The sequence below is a fragment of the Eleginops maclovinus genome, chromosome 22, assembly GCF_036324505.1.
Source record: "Eleginops maclovinus isolate JMC-PN-2008 ecotype Puerto Natales chromosome 22, JC_Emac_rtc_rv5, whole genome shotgun sequence".
Classification (NCBI taxonomy): domain Eukaryota; kingdom Metazoa; phylum Chordata; class Actinopteri; order Perciformes; family Eleginopidae; genus Eleginops; species Eleginops maclovinus.
This window is the reverse complement of record NC_086370.1, coordinates 12,885,670-12,898,270: the sequence shown is the minus strand read 5'-3', so window position 1 is coordinate 12,898,270 and position 12,601 is coordinate 12,885,670. Positions and strand designations below refer to the sequence as shown.

At 37.5% G+C, this 12,601-nt stretch overlaps 1 protein-coding gene across 1 annotated transcript; it reads left to right on the top strand.

The window, feature by feature from the left end:
* Positions 1–4,172: 4,172 nt before the first annotated feature.
* Positions 4,173–11,974, top strand: fam83b (family with sequence similarity 83 member B). The gene is made up of 5 exons (XM_063874388.1): positions 4,173–4,351; positions 5,968–6,441; positions 8,494–8,658; positions 9,246–9,370; positions 9,702–11,974. The coding sequence occupies exons 2-5, from the start codon at positions 5,974–5,976 to the stop codon at positions 11,740–11,742; spliced, it is 2,799 nt and encodes a 932-aa protein (XP_063730458.1). The 5' UTR covers positions 4,173–4,351; positions 5,968–5,973; the 3' UTR covers positions 11,743–11,974.
* Positions 11,975–12,601: the final 627 nt, after the last annotated feature.

The window sequence follows — 12,601 nt, the reverse complement described above, 5'->3', positions numbered from 1 at the left end:
GAATCAAGTTTCTAAAATGAGATTAATGACTCTTTTTTCCAAATGTTGTGTTTTGTTTAATTTATCATAATTGATATGCTAATTTAACACAGAGGAATAATAATCTCAAGGGGAAATATATTAAGGACCTCTAGCATCCAACCTGTCTATATACATATTGATCATTCATAACGATGTAGAAAGTCAGTGAGTTGTTTGTGTTCTTGTTGCTATATTGGCTTTTTCCCACTGGCTGCCTGCATGGGGTTGGGATCTGGGGGAGTAAAAGCTCTCAGCATGCTTTATATACAAAGTGCTTGTTGGATTTTCCAGCAGTGTTCAAGCCAAACCTACACTTACTTTCTTCAGATGCATACAATCAAAGTGTGTCAGTTTTTGCATACACAGACAAGTGCAACAACATTAAAGCATTTGGGCAGAGACTATGAAAAAAGGTGTTCTCTCAGCAGGCATTTCAAAAACATTCAATGGGCATCATTGGTTTCCAGTTTGAGTAAAATATCTATTAGTTTAAAGAAAAATTGGAAAACACTGCACAGTGCTTTATACTGTTTACAGAAATGTCAGAGATGTGGAAAAAGTTGTTCAGAGAATGAGGGACAAATGCAACAGTGGAAGTGTCAACACATTTAAGTGTCAGTGCTTAATACCAACACTTTTCCCTTTCAAAGATGATATCAACTCAACCTTGAATTTGCTTTTTTATTTCATGGATAATGAAGCATCCAAAGTGTAAAAAAACTGCAGTGGAGATGTAGTGAGCTTTAGAGGAAAGTACAGAAAAATTAAACATAGAAAAGCCGCTGACACACAATCCCATGTGATCGACTTGCTCTGTGCACTATAAAGAGCCCGCGGGTGCATTTATGTTCTACTCTCTTACAAGTGATCACAGCTGGACACCATGTAGTCCCACAGCATGAGCAAGGAGATCAAATAAGAGTATTTTCCGTCATCACCAAAATCAAATGTAGATCCAACCTTTATTCTAACCACATGTGTCTTTTCAAATGTGCTTTTATTTTATTTTGTATTTTCAATATAGATTGATTAAGCTCAACATGTGTAACTGCTGTAGATAACCAACAAATTCATCTCAACAGATGTTATATTCACAGCTAATCGGGAAACTATTAACTTCATCTGCCTGTAGCTTTTATTAGAACCTTCTTTATCTGTCCGGCTAACTTTGTCTTGGTTTAAAGTCTGCTTGTAGTTACTGCATATTTCCTAAGCTCTATTACCAGGAAATTACACATTTCTATACATGTTCTTTTACATAAAAAATACAGGTTACTTAATGAATAGATGTTGAACAATTATATTGTCACTTTGCTTTGCCCTAGTAAGGCAGCACATGCACCTCACCTCTGACTGCTTCTATGTGTTATGCAAATTTAGTTTGGGAAGTGTCAATGTAGTTAGTCCGGCAGCAACATTGAAATTGCTATGGACTCCTACATTTGTTTCTTCTTACATACTAAAACCCTCATCAAGCATCCACAAAAAACGAAATGTATCATTATGTATAATAAACCTGTTCTCCTGTGTTTCGATGTACACCTCATTAAATAAAGGTTAAATCCTGCATTTAAACCTATAATTTACATCAACTGACACATTTGATGTCCCTCTTTGTGTGGAAATGCTTTATGTCGCTTACATTATCATCATCATGAGGATGGTATTGAAGATTTGAAAATGGTATGAAATGTGAATTATAATTCTGTAATCTCTATGGGACATCTCTCAATCTGAAGTATTTATTTTTTTACAGTCGGCACAAAAAGAGGACAAAGCCATGCTGGAATGATCAAAGATAAAAAAATGCCACTGATCCATCTCCTAAGTATATTGTGTTCACTCAGTGTCATGATAATGTTTGTCATAATGTCAGTCCTGCTTATAGAAGCACTTTACGACATCTGAACAGCACACCACTTGTTCAGACTTGCCGGCAGGAGCCAGGAACCACCTGAAGAACAGGTCGTGACGGAGCAGGAAATGGGTGTCACAAAAGGTGACTCACAAGGAGGCAGCTTTAGGATAAGGAACTCCGTGTGCCTTGGTGCGTCTGTTACGTTATACACACCCAGATTCAACACACAGCTAAACAATGGCACAGATATCTTGTTCTCCGTGGCTTTTTCAGTTGAAGCCACCAGAAGTGTTTCAGCCTTGAGAAAGGAAAAGTGTTTTTTTTATCCTTGTTACATTTCACACACTATATGATAGAAAATCCTGATTGTATTAACATAATTCATTAGAAATCTTTAATAAACCACTTGTGTAGAAGATAGTTGGCAAAAATAGAAAAAATCTACTCTACTTAATTTGCATTAATTATCACATTAATTATCACAATAGCGATGGATTTAATTTCCTGTCTTTATCTCAGTCACACTTGTATAATACAAATGAATGGACAAGAAAAAAAAGGAATGAGCATTCATCAAATTAAGTGTAATTGCCATGGACACATTTTATTATTGATAAAATGTATTAAACTAAAATATGATAGCCAGTTATTAGAATTATTTGATTCTGTTGGAGGATTGAATGGACAGTTTGTGATTTTTGGAAGTAAGATTATTCCTCAAATACATCACATTGACCCTAATTCGCTGCTAGCATTTAGTAAACTTAGCACAGCATACAGTCTGGAAACAGCAGCTTCGTCCAAAATCTGCGTATACATTTTTTTGACAATTTAGTATGGATTGAAGATTAAAATGTACCAATTGATACATTTTAGAGGTTCTTCTAGGATTTTGTTACCCCTAGTTTCCAGTATTTATGCTGACATAAACTAGCCAAATGCTATCTTGAGCTTTACATTTAGCCTAGCTTACTGTACACAGACAAGTTGTATTAATCGTCTCATCTAACTCTAGGCAAGAAGGCATAACATAAGCATATACTTCCCAACATATCAATCTCTCTCAGTTGGAGTAATCCTCCAGAGTGGGAGATATCTGTGTGAGAGGGGTTTGCATGTCCAGGTATTTACTGGTGAGGTGAGTAGAGGTGAGTTTGCTAAAGCCAGAGGGAGGATAGGTGTCCTTTAACCAAATGTCGTTTAGAGCCTCAGGGTAGTTTAAATACAAACCCCTGCTGACCTGAGAAATACTTTAGGGCTGATGGTGATAACACTGTGAAGCTGGCTGACATTCAAAATACAATATCCCATCTCACCTGAAGGTTGTGTGCAGGTCTGAACACATTTCAAGTTGTAATATTTGATGCAAATTGAGAAAAACTTTCCCACACGTAATAGAAATGACAAATGGCTAACAGAAAAATCATCTCCAGTAATAATTATTTGAATAATTTATTGAATATGTCCTGTTCTCAGTTTTACATTTGAAATAAAGCAAATGTATAATAATGACATTATGAGTATTATGTATTTTCTGAATAATAACTGCTAGGGTTTTGTAGAAGAGCATGCAGGAGTGTTTAATAGAAAACCCTTTAAACGCAGTGTTATAAAAGTAACAGTCAAAGAATCAGCTGTGGAAAGGTTTTCCATAACAACATGCCTTTTTTCTTTCCTGGAAAGTCACTTACATCCTTTATTGTACAATAAATTCAAAAGAGATATTCACAATATATGTCTTCAAGATGTGAAAATGTCAGCCATTTCACAAGGTCCAAGTGATCCTGTTTGTGCCTTGAAGGGAATGTATGCTCTTGTTTGCACCGTTTAAATGACATCAGTGCTTGCAGCGTTTCCCTGGAAGATTGCAGATTTAATGAACCACTTTTTCAAAACAGACCAAACAGGTTGAAGAATGCCTTATACCATTTATTTGTTGTTTCATATATTTTTAAGCAGCCCTACTTTAAGCAAAAATCTACAAATTAAAGAAAATCAATAAAGTCAGTTTATCTACAGTAAGCTTAATGCTCAATGTCCGGTTCCTTTAAACATTTACAAGGACATGAAAAGTGATTGTTTGCTTTCTCATGCATATACAGCTGTGTCCCCACCAAACGTTGATGGGGTCACTAACAATGACGTATTCATCAAAGCCTCTTTATGTCTATCATTATCTTGATATTCGTCTGTGTGCACTTTGTCCCTAGATAGAGAGGGGAGTGGCTAAATGCCTCAAACAGGTTTATGACTGTCTGAGAGCAGGTTTCGAGCCAGACCATTTTGCATGTCAAAACTAGAATCCACACCCTCCATCTGCAGACTGCTGGTCATGTTGAGACACCGACTTGTCTTTGTTTCTCTCCAGCGGCCAGTTTCTCCAAATATTGAACATAAGCTGAACATACATTAATCTAAGAGGGATATCCTTGGAGCAGTCAAGAGGATTTTTTCAAAGTTCACAATCCAGATGTAAGTTCTCCTTGTTGAACGTAAGAGTACAACGAAAAGCAGCAGCTGTTTAGGAATATGAATTACCTCAGTTTTTAAATGAATATTCCGAACAGTGTGATAAAATGTAAATAGTAGTAAATAGGCTTGGTACAAGGTTGTGATATGCGGTGAAGGTTATGATTAAACATGCTACAAAAACAGCTGCTAAGTGTTTCTCTTAGTTTGGCATATCTATTTAAATAAGTAACAGCGGAGTTAATGCTGACTTTGAAAGATCTTTGACATGCAAAGCTTAGTTGAATATGTCAATATTTTATTATAGAAACGCAAGCAACAGGGTTTATACAAGTGCCAACACCTATAAAAAAGAGATTGTAAGGGTTAAGAGTAGGTATAATACTGGTAGTGAAACTCAGGTGCAAGAAAAATGAATGAAAACTCAGCCATAAAGCGGGTATTACATCACCATTGTATCTTTTTTTTCTCTGCCCTTTTGGCATTCAGATGTATCAGAAATGCTCAAATCTTTAAAATGTCAGCTATTTCTGTCTCACTGCAACGGATAATTGGACGTAGTTTGGATTCATAGTGTCAAATATCATAACATGTATTGTGTTTTAAATGAAAATAGTGAAATTAAATCTTTACGGTAAATAGTTTAAAAGAAGGTTTTTTTTAAAACAAATGTTCAATGACAGATTTACAAGCTCCATTGTATTTCTTTTGGTGATTGAAGTTATTTGTACTAATTGACTTTGTCAGATAAAAACTAAGTCTAGTTTATGTGTCACTGACTTCCCTAAATACTATTGCAGAATATGAAGATCAAGATGTTTTATTTTACTGGTTTTATTTAACCTCTGATCCTGACTAGTGCAGCATCAACCAGTTAGTCATCCTTTATACCTGAATGTGAACAGGTTTTGTGTCTGATAATGATGGGTGAGTTTTCATGATGTGGCTTGTTGAAGTCAAACTGTTTTTTTTTGTTAATCAAAGGAAATACGGGGCGTGAAATGTGTTGCATATAACTGTTGAAAATGTGTTGAGGATGGAAATATGGAGTTTGCATTTCTCAACATTTTGAGCCTTTTAACTTATTACTGTACTAAACACAATCACAATGTAAACAAACATTGTAACCTTTACATATAAGGTACAAAAGATCATGTGAAGATATCCAGAAACAAGCAAAGTACTAATCAAATAGCTAGTCATTAACTGAACAACTTAGTAAATGGGGTTTTTTTTAGATTGCAGAGACATCTTACCTAGATACTGGTTGCATTTAGAGTATCTCTTTGTTCTGTTCCCATGTACACTCTCATTATGTGTGTGGTCAAGTGTTACCTAGTTACCATTTGTCATCTCTTAGATCTGGTTTGTTTGAATGTGTTTACCTTATTGTAAGTTATCACTAATGCATTTCATTAGTTCGTACATTACATGCAAAATACAAGCAAGGTAATTTACTTTCATAGTCATAGTGTGATATTTACACTGTGGTCAACAATACAATCTTTCCATGTATTGCATTACTTTGCATCATTGCTCTAACCAAGAGCCAATCTCTCTTTATAATGCTCCTTGTTTCTCTTACAACATGTAATTGATTCCCTTATTATCCATGACAGGTCCTAATGAAACAATCTGGAGCGATGGAGTCTCCGGAGCTTTCAAGGCTGTCGTCCTTGAGGGGAGAGTTGAAATCAGAGGATTACATCCAACCCCACTATAAGGAGTCATATCGCATGGCGATTGATCGACTGGTTAATGCCGGCCGAGAAAGTTACCAAGAGTTTCTCAAGGGAGAGCGTATTGGCAGTTTTCTCTCAGACGAGGAACTTCTCTTCATCACTGAAAATGCACAACAGCTCCCACCTCCAAACAACCCAGAGGAAATTGATGGGCCACCTGACAACCAATCATCCTCAGGGACGTACTGGCCACTTCACTCGGATGTGGAAACCCCTGAATTGGAGATGGGTTGGCCAGATGTCATGCATGAAATACTACAGACAAATATAGATCTGCTCTTCCATCCACCCAGACTAAACAACCCCTCCATCAAAGAGGTGATCCGGAAGCAGATTCAGGATGCAAGACAGGTAATCAAATACAGTAATACACACCCCTGTGGTTTTGCTATAAAGCTACATTGGAGCAGTAATATGTTCTTCTAGATTATGTCGTAAGAGCCTTTCTCCCTCAGGGCACTACCACAAAGCATTGTTGCCCTTAATTTCGACTGTAAGGAGTGTCTGCTGAGGTTGTCAGGGGCAAAATCTGGTTTTGCAGCTTCTCATAATGAGAAGAAAGTGTGGGAACTGTGTACAGTGCTAGCACTAGATTATAGTCATATCCATTACACAGTTAATGCCTCACCTATCCAAATTGTGTCATGATGAATCATTAACTAGTTTTGTTGCAAAACATTGTGGTTGGTAGACCATTAGTATTCTGCTGCATCTCTACAATTTGTTAGTACACTGACTCTTAATTAAACCAACTTCTAAGGCAAAGACTGAAAGGAAAGTCCGGAGACAACGAAATTCAGCTCAGAAAACCCTAATTGAGTTATTTTTTCTCTCCCGCATAATTACAGTCATTGTTGTGTTAAGTAATCTAGATTAAATGAGGAGAGAAATGTCATGGGACACAACAGCAGAAATGTCTTGTCTCTTTTCGAGGGATGAAAATATTTATACATGATTAACATTTACAAACACCTCTCATGCTTCACCTTGAGTGACATAAACAGGACATTAAATAAGCGAAAACTCCCAACAGCATTAATTAGAGAGCTCATTACGGAAACACATTATGATGTTTTCTGATGCATAACATTTAATATGTTCAAACTGCACTAACATGACATTTTATTGCAGTTAATTAAGACAAAACTATCTTGAATTGGGTATATATTCACATATATGTTCGAGTGACACAAATGGATTTGTTGTTGTTTTTATGTTTTTTTCTGTCTATTGATTTGCACATGAACAAGAAGATCGATCTTCTTGTTACAGCATCGTTAGCATCAAGGCTACTGCTACTGCTAGCAGACTGGCTAAAATTAGACTACTGTCCAAAGCAAGAAACAACAGTAAAAATCCCATAGAATTAGAAAACCCTGCTGTCGTATTGTAAAGACAGGCCTGGCTAACTGTAAACAAGTAGGCAGGTTTGGTCACTTACTGTTGTAACTTAATAGCTTACAGTTATAAGATTAATGATTTAATCTGTTTATTGATTTAATGCATAGAAAGCTGCTAAAGGTTGTATTACTATTTACAGTTAAAAGGAGAGTTAGAAATAATTATATTTTGTTGTATTCTATCTGATTGATATTGATTTGAGGTATGTTTTCTGTTCTATTGCCTAACAAAGGGTTAAGAAACTGAACTACCAGAATGCTTAGCGGCTAAAACTAAACAAGAGTTACGCGCGTTTTCCTAAGGATGAGTAGTGCCGCGTATACGAAAAATGACTAGTAAATACATGGAGCTGTTCATTATATGTTTTGTGGTGTTTGCTGAACGTGTAATGGTCGCTACTGATTTCTCTACATAAAGAAGCCTTTGTTTTCATATCCGACGTCCTGCTGTTTATTTGGGAGGTAGTTAATCTACACTTACAGTAGGTACTGATCAAGTTTAGTATAAAACATTTGCATTACTCTTCCTTCCTCCTCTTTGCCTCCTCCATATATGGGCTCCTTTGCTGGGGGGAGTTTCGACCTTAGCGTTACTTTGTTTCTTCCAACAGACATGCTACATCGGTATGGCGACTATAATCGGTTTTGATGAGTTTTAAGCTATTTTGTTGAGTTGCTTTTTCGCAAAATGCTTCTGGAAAGCAATGATGCATTGTATATGTATAGGTCTTTTATTTTGAAAGGTAAGAGCTCAGCTGTCATTTTTTGTTGTTGACTTTGTAGGAGCAAGATTAAATATTGAAAGCAGACAGAATTGCATAGTGAAAGGCAGCGTGCAGTGAGCCACTCAAAACAAAAATGTTGTCACTATTACACAACCTTTACATTGTGCAATCAATGTGTAATGATAAATTAAATTCAACTCGGTGATTCCAGGTTTTACAGGTGCAAGGTGGTCTTTGCCCCATTGAACTGATCAGATGTATTCACTTTGTGCTTGCAGGTCGTTGCCATTGTGATGGACAAGTTCACAGATGTAGATATATTCAAAGAAGTTGTCGATGCCTCGATACGAGGAGTCCCGGTTTATGTGATTTTGGATGACTCACATTTAAAAAGCTTCCTCAGAATGGCTGAAAATCAAGATGTCAAAATTCAACAACTCCGAGTAAGTATATTTGATTTAAAATATGTTTTAGATTTTTTCTTAATTATTTTCTAACTTTATTGGATGTTAATATGACCAGTAATTAGAAACTCACAAGAAGCGAACACTTGGTGGTTATCTATTTTAAGGTCAACAGTCTGTATAACAACACTCACACAAATACACAACTCTCTAAATGTTTGCATTTAATGAGTAACCTGGCATTTTTTGTACACTTGCATTTTGCCTATGACACTATTTTGACATGCATACAAAGTTGTCAATGTTGATTTGAGCCTATTGTACTAGCCACTTTGTACTTCACTGTTGGTTTCGCCAGTTGTCTTTGGTGGAGTTATAATTGTTTTTCTGTTCAAAAAATTCTAAAGATTCAAACACACCCATATAGATCCTTTTTAGTGTATTTCACATGCCGGTAACAACCGTTAATGTAGGACTCCGCCAATGCAACATGTTTACAACCTTTATATGTATCTGCACAGTGACTGTCTGTTTTCTCAGATATTTGATGATTGATATAACTTTTACTTTTTGCTTTAAGATTAATTCAACAACAATGATTTTTCACATCTTTTCACTGCTCTCAGAACATGAGGGTCCGCACTGTGAAAGGCCAAGATTACCTCTGTCGATCAGGAGCTAAATTTCATGGGGCAATGGAGCAGAAGTTTCTTTTAGTCGACTGCCAGAAGGTGATTTATGGCTCATACAGGTAAATAAAACTACATTGGTTGTGACTATTGAGGCATATACTAAATGCATTCATAAAGTGAAGCACTACATTTACTGACACTTTGAATTGCTGTCATCATTTCTTATTGACCCCTTTTGAAGAAACTTTCTAGAAAATGTTTCAACACCAAACAGCTCTCTACAAAGAATCATTAACAGACCAGGAGAGAAAACACACACATTTGCTTTGTCTCTATAATTCTTTGCCTCGTATTGATAATAAAGTAATTCCTGCAATATAAAACCTAGGTGTGCCACTTGATCTGTTATTAGAGTAAAACACAATTATGTTTTTTTGGTGTTTGTTGCAGCTTCACATGGTCATTTGAGAAGATGAATCTGAGCATGGTGCAGGTTATCACAGGCTACCTGGCAAAGTCCTACGACGAGGAGTTTCGAACACTCTACGCCCGCTCAACTGTGCCATCTGAACTCTGCCCACCAGAGGCTTTGTACCAAGGCAACGGGGAGAATGGAAGGAATATTTTGCCAAAATCTCATTCCATTCCTAAAATTGAGCGGAGGGACCACTTGAGGCATTCGCTGGACAAGGTCTATCGGAAGACCTGTGAGAGGAAACAAGGAGCAAGAGACCTTGAAAAGAGGCTCATTGAAGAGGAAACAAACAAACTCCGGCCCTTTAATGAGAATGGGATGATATTTCAGGCCCAGAGGCCCCAATTTCAGCCTACAGAGTCAGTGAACTACTTAAAAAGGCACAGCTATGCTGGTGAGATACAAGATGGATATGATGGATACATAACGCAGAACATCATGCCCAGAACGAGCAACTGGAATATCTCTAGAGAAACAGGAAATGGAACAAACCAATACCCAATGGACAATTACTTACAAGCACCACATATGCAGAGAGGTCCAAATATGCGTAAGTCTTACAGTGGTAACGACAAACAGATTCTATCCTTGCAGCAGAACATGCCAACACTGGAGAATACATCCAAGTCGTTCATGCGCACATGGAGGATTGAATCTTACCTCAAAAACCCTGAAGACCCATTCGGAGATTCTTGTGACTATTTAGACCAGTTTGAGCACCAGGACAAAGCTAACTCCTTCATGCAGGGAAGGATGAGATCTTCCCTTGCTTTCAGGTCATCCATACCAGAGCATATAGAGCCAGACAGACGCATTAACAACTCCATTGGTGTTAACTCAACAGCAGCAAACAGTCCTATGCACTACTCATCGATGCAATGGAATCAAACAGCTGCACCTGAAAATAGAATAAGTAATGAAGATTTCATGTTAAAGAGGCAAAGTTTACAGACTTTGGATGACAATCGAAATGATGCAATCTACAGTCCAGGTAGAACCTCTTACCACTCTGTATACGCTAGCTTAGGCAGAGCTAAGGGGGGTCACATGATCAGAAACCCAGACACCATGACAGACAGTTGGAACAAAAGGCATAGTCTGGCAGATCCGAGATCAAACACTGAGTACACGCATGAAACCTCAGGTCACATGTATGGAGCTTACACAAGGATGCAAGTTAATAGAAGCTCTGCAGGGATCAATGCACCGAGTGGAGGATATGGATCAAATCTGAAAGAAGATCAAAGATCTGCTTCTCATTATGATGTCAAGAGTATCACCGGCAGAAACAACCCTGGAAGTGCCACTTGGCAGGAGCCCCCATCAAGGACTCTGTCAGCAGCAGCCCTGGAAGTGAATAGCAAGGATTTAACTGCAAAATCCAACAGCATGGGTACCCAGCAACTTCTAAAGAAAGATTCCAATACAATAAAATCCGTACTGAACATACAACATAAAAGAGAAGATTCAATAGGAAGGTTAGAAACACAGAGTCTGTATTCAAGCGGCAGCACAGACACCATAACGGCTGAAGACGAGGAGAAGATATCACGTGGAGGAGGAAAACTTCCCCAAAGCACAACCAACTCTATCAGCTCCTATTCGGAGCGCCATAGGACGCAAATAGACGACAACACTAATCAACCTTCGAAACCTCGATTCAGAACTGAGGAGCATCAAAATCCACTGCAAGTTTCCCTCACTCAACCAAGCACACACAAGAAACCAAGCATTTTTGAGAAACAGCTGAAACCCGGCCTTGATTCAGGAAGCTTGAGCAAAGACAGAGGCCCAGAGAATCGTCTTTACAGCAGATTTGAGCCTTTGTACTCATCTGAAAAGAAACACTCCACGCGCACTGCACAGGGATTTGGAAGCGCTAAGGAAAAAGCCAAAGCCCTTCCCAAAGGTGAAGCATCTATTGAACACAACATCACCAGGGCTGCACGAGGGCACAATGAAAATAAACTGGAGAAGTTCTTTCAGAGAGTGGGTAATCTCATACACAAGAAATAGTAGCGTGTTTCCACAGGTCACTTATTACCAATGCACATTTGATACAAAATGTTTTTATTCTTAACGTTGGTCTTTCTTTCTGTGTTTACTCTGGAAAATGTTTTTAGAAAACACTGTTTACATGTTGACCTCCGTGTATGGTATTCTGTATATATGCACTGATAAATACTATTGAAAGGAACATTTGTTTTTAATGAATACTGACCTTTATATAATAAACTATTAAAAGCTGTCTCTAAGTTTGTCCTCCATTGGAGTAATCAACGTATGTGTCCACATTAGAGATGCTGGTGTTACTGTACATTCAGAGGGTTATACAGTATATATATGTTGTGAATACCAATATCAGACACACTACCGACTATTCCACATGATGAAAATAACAAGCTTAGCTAGAGCTTTTCATGAATGCTGTGGGGTTTACATATTTCTTACAGCAGAGGCTCTGCAAAAGACGTCATCCAGCCAAGGTTTGTTTTATTCTATGTATCTTAAGGCAAAACCAAATGTGCACTACAGGCACAATGACAAATACAATACACACTCTCAGTAACCTCTAAGGGATGATTAAAGTATTTCATCTTTAATTTACTCAAGGTGACAGATTTAAGCAAAGAGAAACATGGCCTTCAGTGTAAAACACATGCATGCACACAAGGGATTCATCTCTTTAATTCATACATATTTCATCTTTACAGTTAGTGACTCAGTATAGCAACTGAGTGTTTAGCTGATTTCATGGTATAGTTCATTCTAAACGTTTTGTTAAATGAAGCATTCAGTTATAAAATGGAAGTGCCAAATAGGGAAATTTGCGACAAAATTGGGAGAACAGACAAAACGAATAAGAAGCATCTTG

What these genes read in the sequence shown, in the direction of transcription:
- fam83b (XM_063874388.1), top strand. Translation starts at nt 5,974, where the DNA reads ATGAAACAATCTGGAGCGATGGAGTCTCCGGAGCTTTCAAGGCTGTCG. An exon ending in AGATTCAGGATGCAAGACAG is followed by an intron (nt 6,442 to 8,493) that starts GTAATCAAATAC and finishes TTGTGCTTGCAG; the next exon opens with GTCGTTGCCATTGTGATGGA. An exon ending in TCAAAATTCAACAACTCCGA is followed by an intron (nt 8,659 to 9,245) that starts GTAAGTATATTT and finishes CACTGCTCTCAG; the next exon opens with AACATGAGGGTCCGCACTGT.